Source organism: Mangifera indica, chromosome 1 (genome assembly GCF_011075055.1).
Source record: "Mangifera indica cultivar Alphonso chromosome 1, CATAS_Mindica_2.1, whole genome shotgun sequence".
Classification (NCBI taxonomy): domain Eukaryota; kingdom Viridiplantae; phylum Streptophyta; class Magnoliopsida; order Sapindales; family Anacardiaceae; genus Mangifera; species Mangifera indica.
Window position 1 is genome coordinate 23764688 of NC_058137.1, and position 20213 is coordinate 23784900.

Below are 20213 nucleotides of genomic sequence, written 5' to 3' on the forward strand. Positions count from 1 at the left end.
GTCATTGATTAGAGTAGCTAATCAAATCGGTTGTTAACTTTGATCAAATTAATATATAATCCAGGTCTAAAAACATGGGATAACACTTGACAAGTTTTCAATTTATGATTTTTAAAATCAAATCATACAATTGAAATTGATTCAAATAGAATTGAGTTTAAATAAGTTAAACATAATCAAATCCATTTATAAATAGTAACTCTGATGGGATCAATAGAAAGCCCAAAAGGTAAATAGCATTACCTAAAAAATAAATAATAATATCGAAAAGTGAACCATTGAAAAGCTTTTAAACTTGAGTAATCTATTGAGTTGAAAATTTATCTCAGATTTAATTTTGATCAAACTAATTATAACTTTTAATCCGAACTACTTGACTTAAATACATTCTTACTGTAACAATGATGTCATGTCATTAGCATTTAACTTTAGATCTCAACCGATAGATTTAATAAAATACTTTAATTAAAAGATCCCAAATATTAAATTGAATCTTACCCCTAAAAATGATTGATCCAACGGTATAGATTTTGTTTCTGATACGAGCTAACCTTAGTCAATTACCAGAATGAAAATTGCAAAAGAAAAATCAGAAATTAGAGGGAGAAGCAGCTAGAGTCGAAGGAGGAAGAAGAAGAAGTTCTGTTTAATCATTTCACTGCATAACAGAATTACAGTGCCTACTTCCTTCTGTATAATGAATCTATGACACCATTGATCTATTGAAACCTGTCCAATACTGTTTATTTTGTGACCAACACAAACAAAACCGCACCGTTTCTTTCCTTTATTTTTTTGCTTCAGACGTCGTCGTTCCGTTAACTCTGTACGCAGCGTTTTGGTGCGGAATTCAAATCGTCCACTTCCCTCCTGAAGAACGTTGCCCTGCGACGCCGTTGCAGCAGTGTGGCTGTTCGAATTCGTTTCAGTTTCACAACTTAGTGTAAAGCAAAGTAGCTATCCAAATATTAATGGCATCACCATTAAAGCCAAGTAGATCCCGTATGTACACAGCTCTATTTACAAGCAAAAATTTCAAAATCGAAGAGAGAGTGAAGTTGAACTGAGTCAAGCTCAACTCGGCCATGAATGAATCTAAGCAGCAGGTGAGTTTCAACGCATTCCACGCTTTTAAATTTCAACACTGTTAATTTTCCGGACCCTCAATTCCATTTTCTATACTCACCCTTTCGTTCTTTTTTCTCTCTCACATTTTTCGGCATTTTCTTTGCATCCAAACAGTTAGGGTTTCTCTTGCATGTTCAGTTTGTTTCGTCCCTTATAATCACCTAAAGGTTTATGTGCTGTAAACTAAGGTTTTTGTAGAATCTAATTGTGCTATCTAGCGTGTATTTCTGTTGGGTCCCAAATTTCAAGCGGAGTTCTTTTAGCGAATCCTGGAGACTTCAGGGTTACGAAAAAAAAAAAAATTTGTGAAATATAATTTCTCTATACCGCTTGTATTAAGAATAAAATAGGGATTCGGTGTCGGAGTTTTTTTAACTGCACAAGACAAGGTAGAGTATTTTTTTAACGGGGAATTAAATTAATTGCCTGAAACAAAGTGGGGTTAAGCAAAATTGCCTAAAAATCTAAGGATTAACCGAAATTGTCTTTTTTTTGTGAAATGATTAAATTGCCCTTATATATAAACCATAAATTTTATATACCCCTTCCCACATTTCACTCGGTGAACTGTTGAAATTCAAAAAAAATCACTGATCTCCCATAGGTCTTCTACCAGTGTAGAAATTTTTGTCGTTTCCATCAACTTTTTGTGTTTTTCAACAACCAAAAATGACAAAGAAAGTTAGCATATTATCTCTAATTTTTGTTTGAATTAATTTATAGTTATGATTATTGAGATTTGATGAAGATTTTGAGATTTGAATGTTTAGGGTTTTGATTTTGAACAATGCGTAAAATATTTTGATTCTTAGTTGTTTTGCTTGAAATTTTTTAAGGTTGTTGTGTTATAGGATATATAGATTTAATTTATGTTAAAAATAGAGCTGAAATAATGATTTTTGGCCAGAAAATGGGTTAGATTGATCGGAGATCTGTCCTAGGGGACCTTTGGATCCCTTGGGTTGAATTAAACATCCCACAAGCTGGAACGATCGCCCATGGGATGGGAAAAAAATTAGCTTTTGCAAAATATTTCAGTCCAGGAGAAGAGGGGGAAATCCACAGGGCGCAGTTTGAAATTTTACATACCCGGTGGGGTGATCAGTGAAAGATGGGAAATCCAAGAAGGTTAAGGGGAAACTGATTTTTTTACACTATAGGATTGTAGGAAATTAGAAAATTAATAAGAGAGCAAAAGAAAAATATTGGACCTATTTGAGAGGAGAAAATTTATAAGGTGGTAAATTGATATTTTTCATACATAGAGTTTTTCAACGTATAAGTTTTGAATTTCATACCGTTTTTCCTGTTTTAAAGTTTTTTGATATTTAGTTTTCAAATTTGATGTTCGTTTCTTTATTTTTGTGTTTTTTAGGCTTGTTTTACGATGTAATTATAAAATTTTAGATTAATTTTTTGGTTTTTTTCATACTAGGCTAATTTAACATTCAGTATTCGAATTTCATATTCGTTTTTTCTGTTTAGGGCTTTTGGACGTGTCGTTTTTGAATTTCATGTATGTTTCATTATTTTTTTGTTTTCCACAATCATTTTCTTATGTAATTTTCTAATTTCAGTTCGATATTTTGGTTTTTTTTCTAAACTATTTCAATATTTAGTTTTCAAAATTCAGATTCATTTTTTTATTTTTGGTTATTTTAAGATATATCGACTTATACTTTTCAGATTTTTGAACGTTTTTTCGATTGTTGACAATCTAAGATATTTCAACATATAGAGTTCGAATTTTAATTCTGTTTTTTTATTTTTATCATTTTAAGATTGTTGGATATGTAATTTTAAAAATTTCATCCAATTTTTTTATTGTTATTATTCTGGAATATTTCGACTTGTGTCTTTCGAATTTTCAAGCAAATTTTCAGTTTTTGACATTATAGGTTATTTTTATATGTAGATTTCGAATTTCAGTTCCATTTTTCAATATTTGTCATTTCTAGGTTTTTGGATGTGTATTTTTAAAATTTTTTTCAATTTTTTGATTGTTATCATTTTGGGATATTTCATCTCATACTTTTCAGATTTTCAAGTGATTTTTTGATTTCTCACATTTTAGGGTATTTGAACACGTAAATTTCAAATTTTAATTCTGTTTTTTTAATATGTGTCATTTATAGGCTCATTTTACGATGTAATTATGAAATTTCAAATTGATTTTCTGGTTTTTGTCATACTAAGCTAATTTCATGTTTAGTTTTCGAATTTCATATCCGTTTTTCCTTATTTACAGTTCTTGGACGTGTCATTTTTGAATTTCATATCTGTTTCATTATTTTGTGATTTCTACGGTCTTTTTCTTCTGTAATTTTTTAATTTCATTTTGATATTTCAGTTTTTTCGTTTCTAAGCTATTTCAACATTTAATTTTCGAAATTCTAATCCTTTTTTAATTTTTGATCATTTTAGGATATATGACTCGTACTTTTCATATTTCTGAACGATTCTTTCATTATTGACATTCTAAGGTATTTCAACATATAGAATTTGAATTTTAGTTCCATTTTTTCGATTTTTGTCATGATATGTAGTTTTAAAATTTTCATTCAATTTTTTATTGTTATTATTTTGGGATATTTTAATTCGTATTTTTCAGATTTTCAAGTGATTTTTCAATTTTTCACATTTTAAGGTATTTCAACGTGTGGATTTCAAATTTTAGTTTAGTTTTTTTATTTTTTCAGTTTTCATCTTTTTAAGGTATTCCAACATGTTTCTTGAATTTTAGCTCTATTTTTTTCTATATTTGTCATTTTCATATCTATTTGTATATTTGTTTTTTATTAAATTTTTATAAACTTTCAAAATTTTTTACAGGATATTTCTTATAAAAGAAAATATTTCGATGATGAGTTACGAATCTCAGATGAGTCACGACACTTTCAAGCAAAGGTGATATGTCGTGCCCAGCACATCGCCATGTCAAAGATTAGGTCAACATTGACACCGGAGCAGCTTCGATTGTTTGAGAGGACATGTATCGGACATCTTCTTCGATTATCAGATATCAAGTTTTCTGGAGTGTTGGTGCACTCATTTTTGCTACGACAGCTATATCGGGGCTTCGATAAAAATGAGTTTTGGTTTAGAGTTAATGGGGTTGACGTGAGATTTAGCCCATTCGAGTTTGCTTTGATGACAGGGTTACCATTCAGTCAGCTCACTACACTTTCATCATATATTCCCCATGCATCCAAACATAGGATTGGAGATACCTACTTTCAAGGATGTCAAAAAGTGCAGTATCACGATATTGAGCGTGTTTTCTTGGCTAGGCCATGGGGGGATAACAATATCGATGCCGTCAAAATAGCGTTGTTGTATTGTCTACACATGGTGTTGCTAGGGAATGATCGACGCAAGAAGGTATCTGCAGAATACCTCCAGTTGGTTGATCACTTGGATGAGTTTAATTCTTATCCCTGGGGTGTTCCAGTGTGGCAGATGACATACGAGTCGATGTCCCAAGCAAGTAACAGATTATGCTCCGGTTAGATGCCTGACATGCGTAAATATGACTTATACGGATTTCCCATTGCATTTCAAGTAAGTGTATATTTCTTGATTATCTATATTAATAGCACAAATTAATTTAATGTAACTATTAATATTTATATTGCAGTATTGGATATATGAGACGATGGACACCCTGTATAATTGGGTGGATTTGGTTGATGTCCATGCGTCTCCACAAATTTTCAAGTGGCGTACACGAGATGTACTTACTTGGAGTCATATAGACACTATTTTCACCGGTGATAAGGTATGTAATCGTTATTTAATAAATTAATTAATACTTTGATTATTGTAAATATGTTAAATTATATATCTAAATGAATAGGATGATGTCACTTTTCCGCTCCTTCCTTCACCGATTGAGGAGACTAGACCATGGTACGCAGACATTATTCTGTACATGGGTATGTCAGATCGGCATTCCTCTTCATTGTCTTCAGCACCTCCCTCAACAGGAGATAAAGTTTCTCCAGCGATGCCACCTGTAGATATACCGGCTAGTAGTCCTAAGACACCTGAGGAGCCTGTTCAGCCCTCTGTTGCAGAGCATCTGTTATGTCCCCCTGTTGTTCAGGCCCCAACCACTGAGACCACACACCTTCCTGGGGTTCAGGACCGTGCTACCCATCCTGCCACACAAGAGTGTCCCCCAACTGCATCACCCATTTTATCTCGAGTAGATGCAACTTTGAACCACTGGAGCACTATGATATTATGTGAAATTTCCTGTTTACGAGATGAGATGTCTTCTCAAATGACTCGATTAGATGATCGTCTTACTCGTTTAGAGGAAATCGTCACGCGTACAAAACCAGCTCCAGTCGATCAGGTTATAAAGTCACATCTCATTTATTCCTTATAAAATTTGTATTTACTTATTTCTCTAACATCTGTATTTACATCGTGCAGGGTACACATGATGGTGTCCAGACGACCTCACCCATTGACCCTTTGATTCCATCTCATTACTCACATGAGGTTTGTATTTAATTTCTTAGAGATATTTAATATGAAATGTTGTTATTAAATTTTATATGAAATTCACTGATCAAGTTGTTATTATTATTCGCACAGGGTAGTGCTTATGAGGGGGTCTCGATTGACCCTTCTGTTACATCACTTCTTCCATCCGAGGTTTGTCATTTATCGTTGTTACTATTTTTTTTTAATTGTCATTGATTAATTTGTTTATATATTTATATAGGGTCATGCTCATGAGAGTGTTTCAGTTGGTCCTTCAGTTGGTCCTTCAGTTGCTTCACCTCCCCTACCTGAGGTATAAAAATTATTGTTTTTATTATATTTTATATGAACTATCATTTATTAATATATTCTTCTTATTGGTATAGGGTTCTGATTTACAGCTTTTGTTTGCTTTAACATGAAAAGAAAACTCATGTAAACATTTCACAAAAAAAGCAATTTATAAGTGAACACATAAAAGCCAACACATAAAAAGCAAATTAACTCCATACAGTTATCCGGGTGGTGAAGTAGAGGGAGAGGTTGCCCTCGTAAGGGAAGGGTGCTTGTTCGTGCATTCTTAATTTTCTTTATGTTGTTTACAAATCCAAATATCAGATGTTAATTAGTAACAAAATATGGTTAAATATTAATAAAAATAACAGCAGTTAACTAGTAATATGAGGGATTTTAGTTAGGTTACAATAGCTTAAAAACTTAGTTGCTCAGTTTACAAGATGAAATTACATATAATGACCACGGAATCTTCAGTGAAAGCGTGGAGGGAAATAATTGGGAGTTCTCCCGTACACCTTCCTCGACTATAGAAGTACTGTACTTCTTTATGTCATTGATCAATTTGTTATTAATATTATTTAATCAAAAACTATAGGACCTGTGAGAGTAGAAAATAACTTTTCCTATAGATTACCCGACTATAGATTTTTTTTAATTGTTTTTAATGCCCTGGTCAAGAAGATTTAAATTTTTCCAAATTTCATTCATGTAAAAGAACTTTTCCTACTGTTTTTGAGTTTCATCGTCCCAGTAGCATTCAATATTACTACTTAGCTGAGTAGCTATCATGTGCCAATGTGGTAATTCTGCCTACAAGTTGTTAGTTGGTTTCAGAATCTGAGTTCTGTTGTTTGGACTGCTTCTGTTGCAGGAACTTGGGAGTGAAACTCGTAAATATGGTTGTCGAATCAAGAAGTATGAAATGGCCTTGAAAGTTGTTAATGATCAAATGGCAGAAGTTGAGCAAGTCTTATCTCAATTGCAAGGTAACTCTGTAATTTAACTCCCTAAAACTTGCCTATTCTGAGGCTTTTGGAGTTCTCTGTTTAAAATTTTCAACTCTGGTCCACACAATTGTGAAAAGAATAATTGCCCAGTTCTAATGTCCATGTTCATGTAAAATCAAATAGTTAGAAATTCTGTTGTACTTTCTACTTGCTGCTCAAATTAAAGAACTATATTAAAGGCATTGGTAAATGTGGCACCAACAATAAATGAGGTGGAAAACTAAATATGGATCTTTTGTTTGTTTCTTTTACCAGTTTCAACTGAACATCACATTTTGAGTGATCCATACTTGCTTACAAAAGGGGAAATGACGAGACGGATTCAAAGTAGGGTTCAATCTGCATTTGCTGTTCTATGTTGTGTTGGTAAAGAGGTTCCACTCCATGAATCAAGGACTAATTTCATCGAAGATATAATCGGTGTTGTAGCACTTACTGGAAAAGCTTGGACTAGTAAGCTTACCAGGTCAACATTCTGTTAGTCTCTTCAAATTTTTAACTAAAATGATTACTCGTCCATTAGTCTTTTGTGGTTTATAATCTCATGTTTTTTTCAATATTTAGGATGTTAGCAGAGTACTTGGGTGAAGATCAAATGCTTGCTTTGGTTTGCAGATCCTTCAGAGCTGCATGTGCTCTTGAGGAGTATAAACGAAATGGGGAAATTGATTTTTCACTTGGACTACATGGAAAAGCAGCTGCACATGGGAAGTCTATAGTTGGCCGATTTCTTGTTATATGCCTGGAGGATGTAAGGTGCAAAATACAGTCTCCCGTTTGCAATTCAAAACTTCTATAGTGATTGTTAATAGGCCAATGGACTATTTCCCACCCAAACTATGCTGAATTCTCAAAGTTCTCCCCGTTAACTATGAAAATACTATTTACCCACCCATGACCGGTTAAATTTAACGGAACTGTAACCCCTAAAAATTTAATCTCATTTTCCCTCTTAAAAGTTTAAAAACTAAAATATTATTCCCTAAGCCAAGTTTGAAAATATCGCATTTCCCCCCTTAAGGTTTAGTTTCCAAACCCGTTCACTTTTTTCGGCGTCATCGTCGGCTGTCTCTCCATCCCGACGGTTTCTCTTCCACCGACAGCCCGCCTCAACTCCACCCCAACCCATCCGGCAGCGAGAGACGTCGTCTGGGAAGATGATTTCTCTTCCCAGACGACGTCTCTCGACGCCGGATGGGTTGGGGTAGAGTTGAGGCAGGCCGTCGGTGGAAGAGAAACCGTCGGGATGGAGAGACGGCCGACGATGACGCCGAAAAAAGTGAACGGGTTTGGAAACTAAACCTTAAGGGGGGAAATGCGATCTTTTCAAACTTGGTTTAAGGGAGAAAAGTTAGTTTTTTAAATTTAGGGGGGGAAATGAAATCATATTTAAGTTTATTTTTAATATTAAATATAAAATAACGATTTTATCCTTACTACCGTTAATTTTAACTGTTCATGAGTGGGTAAATGGTATTTGCATAGTTAACAGAGAGAACTTTGATAATTCAACGTAGTTTGGGTGGGAAATACTCCTTTGGCCTTGTTAATATGAATATCCTTGCAAAGCTTAGAAAAATTCTTTAGAAAATAAAAATAATCATATTCCTCAAGAAGTTTGTTGTATTACGTATGAATTTTCAAAATATGATTATTGACTTGGCAGGCCCTACACAGGGGGTTTGGATGTCAGTGACCCTCAGAGGAGGCTAGTCTTACCAGAGCCTATTTTACCATGTGGGAACAATCCACCAGGTTTTATGGGATATGCAGTTAATATGGTTGACCTAGATGAGCTTCATGTTTACACGAGGACAGATGCAGGTCATGGTCTTAGGGAGACTTTGTTCTATCGACTCTTCAGTGAGCTTCAAGTTTACAACACCCGTGAAGACATGATAGAGGCTCGTGCTTGTATAAAGCATGGTGCTATATCTCTAGATGGTGGGATTTTGAAAGAGAATGGATTTATTTCTCTTGGACACGGGTATGTATTGCTTCTCTCTCTGTATCAATACTGTAGAAACTTTTCTTCCATCAGCAAGAGTTGGTGAGCTAACAAGTAAAACAACTAAACATTATCTTACTTGATAATCTGTCTTTCAGGAATCCAACAATATGTTTTCCAGTTGTTGGGCATGTAGAGTTGCTTCCATTTTCCAAAAGTATGGAAAAATTGAACCAAATTAAACAAAAGGAATTGGAGTTAGGTGATCTCAGTTGCTTAAAAGGGAAATATACTAAAGCTCTTGAGAAAGCTTTTAAGAAGTTTAATAATAAGAAAAAAAAGTATAAGCAACATATGGATGAAATCAGTCCACAGTTGAGAGACTGTTGTTGGAATAGGGAAATTCAAAGAAAGAAAAGTTGAGAAATCTGATGTCGGAAAAAGTATATATGTTTGTGGTTAGCCATAGATCCGTAGCATAGGAGGGAAAGTTTGCAGTTGTGAATGCCGTAGAAATGAAAGATTAGCTTGGAACATTTTAAGGGTTTATGCCATAGAAATCATAGATCAACTCCATTCAACCAAAACAGTTTGGAAAGTTGTTGGCAGTAATCCAATCAATACATCTTCTGCATTTAATCTTAAATTGTTAATTTCTTTTAATACAAGCACCGAGTAATTTGTGAAACAGCAGAGTATATTTTGGTTGTAATTAACTGCTTCTTTTGATATATGATAATTTGCATTTGGATAATGATCTTCTTCATTTGTGGTTCTGATATATCATGTCATAGTGTGAATATTTATGTTTTACTATAACTGATATATATTAGTTAATATAATCCTAAGCAGAATCTTAATTCTTTTGAAATATAATCAGGTGATATTTTGTGGTAATAAGTTTCTTACCTTAATTGGGTCATCAATGTAAATTGTCATTTTCTTATGTCAATAAATTGAATAATGAAATGATGACTTGATGATGAGAAATAGAAATTTGAAGGAGCCAAATTTCCTGTAGCATTGTTGAGTTTCCAAATTTCCTGCAGAACCAAGGTCTATTGCAAGTGCTATAACTTTCCTCAAGCAAGGTAACATAGCCAAATACTTGCAACAATGTTGAGTTTCCAAGTTCCACCGAAAAAGCATAGAATTTTACATTAACATTAATATTTGTGTATAAGATTAGTATTTTACCTCCCACAGGTTTGGTAACATTGTTTATTGCAAAGCATTTGCATCAGAATATCAGTGAAAATTCTTAAGGGCAAGCATGGCAGATAAACTGTTAAGTGACAAAATTTTGGCCAAATTTCTCAGTGGAAATTGTAAACCTATGGTTTTTGATGCTGTAAGAGGTAAATCTATGATAAATCCGTCAGTAGCGAACTGATTATAGCTGTGATTATAGCATAACTGAACATCATTTGCAAAACCAGAAGCATATGCTTCTAGTCCTATTTTATGAGCACAAGTCACAAGAGTCGCTGCAGGGTACAAATATCTTGTTTTACTGTGAAAAGCAATATGAAATCTTTCAGGGGCAATAATGCCAGGAGCAAAAGATTTGATTGCGGGAAAATTCTTCAAGACTTCACTTTATGTTTGATTGATTGTTGGTCCAATTTCATTTGGGTTGAGGAACACGAAATCAAGCTTTGACCTCACCTTGTTCACCTCCCCTGCAATGACCGTCGGAAAACCAGTATCAGGGGATGATAAGTAGTTAATGCCCTAAAATAATTTGCAAAAAGTGCATTTTCGTCATTTTAATCTTCAGTTTTTTCTTTGTTTTTACCTTAAAATGCAAGAGAACTTATTAATAGAATCTAGCGGAAAGGGAGAACTCATCATTTTTCAATTTTAAGTTTAATAAATTATTATTTTAACATAATTCGTTTGGAAAATATTTATACGCTTAAGAATAAATCATTATTATTGATGTCTTTGCATGAGTTGGCTATGATACATGTTAAGATTTAATTGTATAAGTAATATTAATACGTCATTTGGATGAATATGAAACATCACTATTTTAAGTCTTGGACCATATTGGTCATTTTGATTGGAAACTGATGATAAATTTAGTTTGTATCATAGCTGAAATTTGTCTTATCTATTAGATCAGATTAACTCGAGATTAGATTAAAATAATAGTGTTAAATTATTGTTTGACCGTTGAATCGAATCGATCTAACCATTGTACTAATGTCACATGGTTAAAACTTGTTTTAAAATTTCAATTATGTTATGTTGACATTATGATGATGTCTTGATCAAACTAACCAATCGAACTGATCGATCTAAAGGGTGAAACTTTGATCAAGTTAATGTCTACCCTTAGTATAAAAACATTAGACAACACATTATATGTTTTAGATGTATCATTTTCAAAATCAAAGCATACAAGTGGAGATAGATTTGAGCCTAAATAAAGGTCAACTTGAGCTTAAATTGAATATAAATCTTCCAACTCCAAGCTAGTGAACAATATCACTAGTAGGATTAATGGTAACATTAGATAAATAAAAAGTAATACTGAAAAAAAAAAAATTAGTAACACTAGAGAAGTGAATCACGGAAAAACCCTCAAACTCAAATGAGCAATGAAGTTGGAGTTTTAACTTGAGTATAACTCCTTCAGGTTAATTGAAGATTTAAGTTTGAATGGCTTAGCTCAAATTTGCCTTTATTGTAACAAGGGCAATGCTATTTACACACAGTTTTTAATACACAATTGATGATAAAAATAACATATCATTATATAATTTAATATTATTATATCTTTAATTTAAATCATTTAATTACATAATAATGAATTATTTATATATCTAATTATAAACAAAAATATATATACTCATAATTTTATTATTGTGACAATGACGTCGAGTCACTAACATTGAACTTTAATCTCCACCGTCAGGGTTAATAAAATATTTTAAAACCAAAAGACTAATTCCCACCCAAAGTTTAGTTTATTGGCAATGTCTTATCCATTGACTTTGAAAAATCTAACTATTCAGCTATCAATTATAGCTATTTATGAAATCTGTTAATTAAAAGAATATAATTATCATTATATTCAGGAATATTAAAAATATAATTTCATTCATTTTCCCTAATTTAGTTGCAAAAACTCACTTTTTCCTCTTTGTTTGATTGTAGTTGTTAGATTTTTTTTTTTTCGCTCATTATGTCACTCCCCTCATCTTTCAAAAAATTATGTTATACCCCCATAATTGCATTTTCTATCTACAATGACCGTTTTTTTTTTCAGTAATTCACTCCAACACTGTAACCTTCATTTTATTGGCACCTTCTCCCTTTTCAATGATAATTTTGATGTCTTTGTTACGAAAAACAAATGAGAGATTAGTCTCTCTTATTCATTTTTTACAGTATTGTTGACCCTCTCTTTTGATGATTGATGACACAACGATGAAGATGGAAGGAGAAGGGTCAACTTCGGTGTAGTATCGTCAAACTACTGAAGGAGAGGATTGATAATACCACAAAAAACAAACAAAATAGACAAATCTTTTACTTGTTTTTCACCTAAAAAAAACTCAACAAAGACATCGAAAATATCACTAGGGAGAGAGAAAAGACTAGTAAGATAAAGATTACAACACTAGAGTGAATCACCAAAAAAAACGGTTACTAAAAAAAGAGAACACAACCATGAAAATGTAACTACAATTTTTTGAAAGATGAGGGGGTAACTTAATTAGTGAAAAGAGAAATTCTAGTAAAAATAAAATGTTAGTTTTCAAAATTAAATTTGAGAAAATGTGAGCTTTTGTAACTATGTCAGGGGTAATAAAATAAAATTTTATTTCTTTTTAATATTACTTAATACAATAAAAATTAATATGTGCGTATTTAAAATTTTCAAAATCATTGAGTGTGACTTTTTTAATAGTAAATTTTGGATAAGAATAAGTCTTTTAGCTAATATTTTAATTAAAAATCCCAAATATTAAATTGAATCTTATCCCTAAAAATGATTGATCCAACGGTGTATATTTTGTTACACAACTTACCGTAAAGCGAAGCGGCTATCCAAATATTAATGGCATTACCATTAAAGCCAAATAGATCCGGTAGTACACAGCTCTATTTACAAGCAAAATTTTCAAAAACAAAGAGCGAGTGAGTTGAACTGAGTCAAGCTCAACTCGGTCATGTATCAATCCAAGCAGCAGGTAAGTCTCAACTCATTCCACGCTTTTCAATTTCAACAACCTGTTAATTTTCCGGACTCCTAGTTCCATTTTCTATGCTCACCCTTCTGTTCTTTTTTTTTTTTTTCTCTCACATTTTTCCGCATTTTCTCGGCATCCAAAGATTTAGGGTTTGTCTTGCATGTTCAGTTTGTTTCGTCCTTTATAATCGCCTAAAGGTTTATGTGCTGTAAATTAAGGTTTATGTAGAATTTACTTGTGCTATATAGCGAGAATTTCTGTTGGGTTCCAGATTTAAAGCGGAGTTCTTTAAGCGAATTCTGGAGACTTCTGGGAATTATTTGTGTTTAATTGTGTACAAATTCTATATACTGCTTCTTAAGAAAAAAAAATAAAGTTTCAGTGTTGGAGCTTTTTTAACTGCACAGGACAAGATCTGGGCATTTGCTTTTCTGAAATCCCACAGCATTTATATAAAAGTAAAATAAAAAAGAAGTGTACTTTGTAAATTCTTGGATTTTTTTTTTAAGAAATAAAAAACTTACAAATATAAATAAGAGTAATACTATGTTTACACACTTTTGTATGCAAATTGGGTATACACCATGTTGCGAGTGAGATTTAATTCCAAGGTCCCTTTTATAACCCATAGAGTTTGAACTTGCTAAAGTAATTCAATTGCTGGCTACAATTGCTGTTGGAAGTTATTTTATGAAGTCCAAGAAACTGGGAAGTTACAATTTTTTACTAATAAATTCTCAGATATTGATAATACATATTGCTTATTTTCTTTTAATTTTTTTTTTTCTGTGAAGCTTCTATGTAAGTCTAGCCAGTGAGGGATGTAAAAAGCTATTTGATGTGAAAAACTTTTCTAAATCTTGGAAGTTTTCGCCTTCCTATACCAATGGTAGTAGCAAATAATTATAAGCCAAAAAATACAAATATAATCTTGACAATCCCAATTATTATATTTTTCTTAAGGTATAAATATCACTTTTGTTTGTATCCTTGAAGCATAGCATCTATTTGTTTGGATCTAGACTAGTGAAACCACAATTTGTTTATTAAATATAGTTCTCTTTTTTGTAGAGGCAACTTTGGGGCTGTCCGTTTTAGACTATTACACCTATGAATGATTCATGCATTATTGCAAACTGATATTGAAATGCAATAAACTTGAACTACCTAACCAGTTATATTTTCCTTATTTTGTTATTCTTCTTGTTGCTTTCTTTTGGATAGAAAATATGTGGCGAAGTCTAGGAGAGAGTCAAATTCTGTGCACGTACTAGTAATTTCCATATGCAATGTTTTCTCTGTAATTTGTTGTTTGCAAAGACATGATTGCCCTCTCTTTTGCAGCTCACAATTCAAACAAATGCTCTGCCTATCCAAGATTCATCAGCATCAGTGCAAGTGGATCAAAAGGAAACTTCTGTAGTTGGAATGCAAAATGGAGGAAATCCACAAGCAGAAGCCTTCATTTACCATTCGAAGGTGGGTTGTAAAAAATATATCTTGGAACTAGTTTAAGATTTATTCTACTTTCTTTGTAAAAGAAAAAGCATATTTTGATTTATACAGTTAACTAAGGATACCTAGATGCATTATATTTTAGCATGTTCTAAGTTTGTGTTGTATATGTGTTTTTAGTAGTATGTCCAACTTTGAAGCAGAATGATCAAATGACATATGCTTTGCTCTATCCTAATTCTGTAGAGACTTCAAGATGATCTACAAACGCTAGGCCTGAAAATCAAGCTGCATGAGGACCACATAAAACTTTTGAAGTCCCAAGGCAACAAGTTAGATGACTCGATACTTGAATCACAAGGTATATTTATACTTCTAAACCAGCGCATGAATCAATGTATATCAACTCCATCTTGAAATTTGCAGAAGAAAATGTAAAGGCAAATAGTTTGTATGATAAACCCTGCAATATAGCCTCTAGATGGTTCACGTACTATAACCATTGTATTATATAGCATATTATTGTAATTTGCACTTTAGCCACCAGATCAGGCTCTTGTCAGCTGGGAATGGTTGTTAGTAAACAAAATAACCACAATATCATGTAATGTTTTATTGAAAATCTAGGTGGTAAACTTAGTCACAGAGTTTATGCTTTGAAAGAGGGAAAGCAAAAGGATTTTTGGACTTCAGGTCATAGCTGTTTACTCAGAGAAAATCTTGCATTGACTTCAAATTTTGAAGTTTTTTGAGGTTTTGACTTGTTTTTGTTTTGTATGACACACTTTGATCTTTCTTTTATTCTCTTTTTTTTTTTTTTTGTGCATATGTTATCTTCTGATAAGCTTTCTTTCAGTTATTCTTGGCAAGTATCATTCTTCAAGTGGACCTAAGACTGAGAATGAGAACCATTTCAGCCTTCAAAGTGAGGAAGAAACAACAGGGCAGATTCTCCAGCATGAAAAGTCTGCTGCAGGGGTTTTTTGTAAGCTGAAAACACGTCATGGCTCTCAGGCATCACATCTTCAATCAACCAAGGATGTTCTTGGAATCGTTGCTTCACTTGGCATTGTCGAGGATGAAAATCTTAGCAGGTTGATTTATCGTGTATTCTTTTTTTTTTTTCTTTTCCCATCTTTCTCTGGTAATTTAGTGCTTTTTGTATTGGCTTGTTTCTGGTTGCTTTTTCTTGTTTATAATCAACTGATTTTTTTATTGTTCATCATAAGGACCCTTTTTAAGTTTTGCAATGGCCTAGCATTTGTTGTACTACATGATTTTCTATAGACAAATATATAATCCATGCAATTTGTTGCCAGCAGATTCGTCCTTACAGAGTGCATGGTGTTGTATTGTTGTTTGTTCCTGAGTGGTGAGTGAGGTTATGTTGTACATTGCTGCAGAGACAGTTAATGGTTAGAATGAAATGAATGTTTAATATCTAGATTTGTATTGCCAGCAAATGTGACAAAGCTAAATGTTTTTACTAATACCCCTTGCTTGATATTTTTTCTGTCATTTTTGGAATGCAGGATTTTCTCTGAGTACTTAGGACTGGATAATATGTTGGCAATTGTTTGCAAGACATACGAAGGTGTTAAGGCTTTAGAAACATATGATCAAGAAGGCTATATTATTAAAAGTTCTGGTCTTCATGGGCTTGGTGCTTCTATTGGGAGGACTATAGATGACCGGTTTCTTGTCATATGTCTTGAAAACTTGAGGCATGAATTTGATTTCTGCTTTCCTTAATTATATAGAGTTGTATCTGCAGACATTCTAAATTTTTTCTTTCTCCAGACCTTTTGCGGGTGAGTTTGTAGTTGATGATCCACAAAGGAGGCTTGATATTCTAAAGCCAAGATTGCCTAATGGGGAGTCTCCACCTGGCTTTCTTGGCTTTGCGGTGAATATGATTGATGTGGAAAGCAAAAACTTGTTTTGTGTAACTGCTAGTGGGTATGGCCTTAGAGAGACTCTATTTTATAATCTTTTTTCACGTCTGCAAGTGTATAGAACAAGGGCCGAAATGCTACTTGCTCTTCCCTTAATAAGTGATGGAGCTCTTTCTTTGGATGGTGGAATCATCAGAAGCACTGGTGTCTTCTACCTTGGCAATCGGTAAGAAAATCTGCCTCAAGTGGGTTGGTAGATTTTTTTTATTAGTTTTTCTTTAGAATCCTTTATTTTTTTTATCTTCTTTAGTGCATCTTATTAAGTTGTCCTAGATGCTAATCTTTATTTTTGGATGCTATTGCCTTTCAAGATGACAATCCCTCTCAATTTTGATGGACTGTCAAATAAGCTTAAACAATTTTCATGGCATCGGCTATGCGACAAATCTACATTCTTTGCTAGTATGTTAATTATGAATCCCAGGATTTCTTTTAGAGATATCATTTCCTTTTTACCAAGAAACAGAATTGGTCTGTATAACCGAGACATTGTTTGTTAAAAGGACCTGCTTCCGATTGATATTGATGATTAAAAAAGAATTATAGTTTCTGATTGTTCATCAAGATGGCATTTGCAGTACTATATACTTAATTTTCTTTTAGCTTCTACAATAAGCTGATGAATCATGATTACCAGATTTATAATATTTCTCCCTTTTGCCTTAAGATGCTGTCGTAGTCTACTGCAAAGATTCAAACCTTTGTACATGTTAATGCATCGACATAGCATCTATAAATTCAGTACTACTGTGGTTCATATTTAGAACCTGAGCACTTTGTGTGGTTAATTCTGTTATTAATTATAAGTGGATTTTCTTTGCCACCATATTCTTGCTTCTGAAATTTGGACATATCTGATCTTAGGCAAGATATAGATGTGAGATTTGCAAAATCCTCTGGGATGTTAAACAAGCCTGATTACTATGCTGCAACTGAGAGGCAGATCCAGGAGATGAAATGGAAAAAGGAGAATTTGATGGATGATTTGAAGAGAGAAACTTCACTATGGAAGAGTGCAAAAGATAGTTTTGAAAGAAAGAAGGAAGAGTTGCTCAAGTTTTTGGCGGATAGTGCAACCTATGCAAGCCAGGTAATTTGCTTATTTTATTTATTTATTACATGTTATATAGGAAACAAGAAGAATTGTTTTAAAACTAAAAGATGATGCAAAAACAAAAAAAAAAGGACGAGCTAACCACAAAGGTGTGGCCTTCTGTATAGAGTTTAGAGAGGTCATTCATCATGCCTATTGTATTTATGGTCTAATGAGGACTTATTTGTGCAACTTAAATGGCCAATTTCTAGGTTGGAAACAATTTGCTGATTCATCTATCTTGTTCCAGAAAAATTTGTGAGTTAAGATATGATTGCAAGCAGCTCTCTTAATCGCATTTTTGTTCAGGCATTATTTTTCTGATAGTTATTGTTTTTGTTTTAATGTACTGATCATAGCCCCTCTCTTCAAATTTCTCTGCCATTTTTTTCTTTTATTGTTTCCTAATCTGCTTTCCAGGAGAGTTTAGTCTCATAGGTAAAGATTTAATGTAAGACTGCTTTTTTCTGAAGTTTTTTGGCACCCCCAGTTAAAAGCGCTTTATTGGTCCTCCAAAATTCATATTCAAATAATATGTTTTAAAAGTTATGTTAGTTGGTTAACTCCTGTGAGTTGAATTACTTTGTCAGTGATGTGTTAGGCCCCCGACAAGTAAAAGCAAATTGTAATTGTGGCATTTAATTATTATTGGTGAAATTAGGAATAAGGGGATTTTATAAATAAATTTGGCATAAGGATGATTTAACATTTAGCAATTAGATTATTAATTGCCAATTATGAATAGGTGTCCAATTAGGGTTAGGTTCTTAATTGAATAAATAGTGGGGTCTAGGGAGGATTAGGATAAACTTTTGAGAATCCAATTTCAGAGTAACTCTGTACCTGGAGGTGGAGCACCACCGGTAATTGGTGTAGCTCTGGAGATATTGGGTTTTCCAATTGTAATTGCATTCTTCATTAAATAAAAATTCTATTTATTCTATATTAATTTCAATTAATTCTATTATAATCAACAAAGCACCGGCTCTGACAATCCAGGCTCGTACATGGTGTTGCTACAAACTGCAAAAGTATGCAAAGGCTTAGAAAACAAAGCAAGGTTGGAGAATAGAGCTCAGTAGGCCAGGCAAAAAAAAAAAATAAAAAAAATTGCTGCACAAGTTAGCCTGCTACCCCCTTATTTTTTACAAACAGCCTTCTTTCACTGTGAATTCGTTCCATTTTATGTTTTTTTTTTTTTTCATTATAAGCTCTTGATACTCACAAGCTTTCACTATTATTTCTTAAGCTTATTGTAATTTTCTTTTTAATTCTTTTCCCCTTAAATCTGATTAATTATATTTCTATCCATCAAGTTTCTAATTGCTATTCATCTTAACTATCTCCTTAAACTCTAAAGCTCTTGTATCATGTATGTTTGGGTTGAATTTAATCTTTGGTTAATCTAAAATCTGTTAGTAATTGATTTGATAGTTTGATTTGATTTTATGACAGATTTGAATATCTTGTCATATTGTACTGTAGGACACAACTTTTAAGTGGCTTAACTAGATGTACACAATTCATACATGAGCATTTTATTGAAAGCAAAAAGAGAAAGAAATAAAGTCTGCTCTTGACATTTCAATTTTTGTTTTTATCTTGCGCTATCTGTGGGTAAATTCTAATTATCTTTTTTATTTTTTTTTGATAAATGGTGTAAACAGATGCAGGCTGCTGCACAAGGGAAATTGACGCCAAGATGATTTTGACAAAGAACCAAGTTGACTCTTTAACAACAAAAAAATGGGGTAATCTTTCAGATTCTCAGTGAAGTCTGAAACTTTTAACTAGATCATTGTACTGATTATATAGTCATGGGCAGAAGCATGACTTGAAGGCAGAGTTTTGTGCTTTACCAAGCAAGATTGAGTGATGGCTTTTATTGGATTCAAGTCTTGGTGAAATGGGACTTAGGTGTTTCAGGTTTTGCTTGGCCTTCAGATTTTATGTAGGAAAACTAGTGCAATTCATGATTGTCCAATGATGGCAAATGTGCACTGAGGAAAAAAACAGAAATGATTTTTCAATTTTTGCTTAACGGATGCACATTTTAGTGATTTGTACAGTGAATGAAGGCTGTTTCAGTGCTGCATTATTGCCCTTTTCATGTACTCTGAAGTTTGAATCAATAGAAGGGTTTTTTTTTTCATGAATGGAAATGTTATATTTGTATATGTTATGAGTCATGTTTTATCATAAATTAATGTTTATTTTCATAGTAACTAGTCCTTCAACTTTATATTCTTAGTTAATTTATAATAAAGATATACTTTAATCAAATGGGACACACGGTTGGGTGGGATATTTATTTCAAAAATTAAAATATTTATTACTTTTTTTTTTCAATTTTAGATTTATAATTTATTAGAGTTTCTGTTTATGCCATGCCATGTTTCCCAATTTCTTAATTAGAAATGTTCTTAATATCCATTTTATTTAATAGAAATTTAAAATAACATTAACAAAATATTATCATCAAATAAAGTTATTTTAATAATTTAGAAGACTTATAGTACGGGTTTATAATTAATAATTAAAAGTTAAAAATTACAACATTAATATAAATTAGAAATTATTTTGTTATTTCTAATCAATAAAGTTTAAATAAATATCCCTTAATAAATTAAT

General features: G+C 32.6%; 3 protein-coding genes across 6 annotated transcripts; all 3 read left to right on the top strand.

The window, feature by feature from the left end:
• Nucleotides 1–596: 596 nt before the first annotated feature.
• LOC123225568 (protein DEFECTIVE IN MERISTEM SILENCING 3-like) lies at nt 597–9628 on the top strand. Its single transcript, XM_044649625.1, has 12 exons — nt 597–1106; nt 3961–4689; nt 4766–4906; nt 4985–5488; nt 5569–5637; nt 5734–5793; nt 5864–5935; nt 6791–6905; nt 7182–7392; nt 7491–7682; nt 8593–8913; nt 9033–9628. The coding sequence occupies exons 2-12, from the start codon at nt 4639–4641 to the stop codon at nt 9295–9297; spliced, it is 2001 nt and encodes a 666-aa protein (XP_044505560.1). The 5' UTR covers nt 597–1106; nt 3961–4638; the 3' UTR covers nt 9298–9628.
• Nucleotides 4063–4638, top strand: LOC123224130. The gene has a single exon (XM_044647716.1). It carries the CDS (start codon nt 4063–4065, stop codon nt 4636–4638), a length of 576 nt encoding a protein of 191 aa, XP_044503651.1.
• A 3337-nt stretch (nt 9629–12965) lies between the features above and the next one.
• On the top strand, nt 12966–19738 carry LOC123225575 (protein DEFECTIVE IN MERISTEM SILENCING 3-like). 4 transcript variants are annotated; one of them, XM_044649647.1, is made up of 10 exons: nt 12966–13079; nt 14424–14558; nt 14781–14895; nt 15391–15628; nt 16067–16258; nt 16335–16655; nt 17354–17579; nt 17795–17840; nt 19250–19333; nt 19408–19738. In XM_044649647.1, exons 1-10 carry the CDS (start codon nt 13059–13061, stop codon nt 19413–19415), a joined length of 1386 nt encoding a protein of 461 aa, XP_044505582.1. In that variant the 5' UTR covers nt 12966–13058; the 3' UTR covers nt 19416–19738. The 4 variants fall into 4 exon arrangements, with proteins under 4 accessions (XP_044505582.1, XP_044505573.1, XP_044505603.1 ...); XM_044649638.1 differs by having other exon boundaries at nt 19250–19738; XM_044649668.1 differs by lacking the exon at nt 17795–17840.
• Nucleotides 19739–20213: the final 475 nt, after the last annotated feature.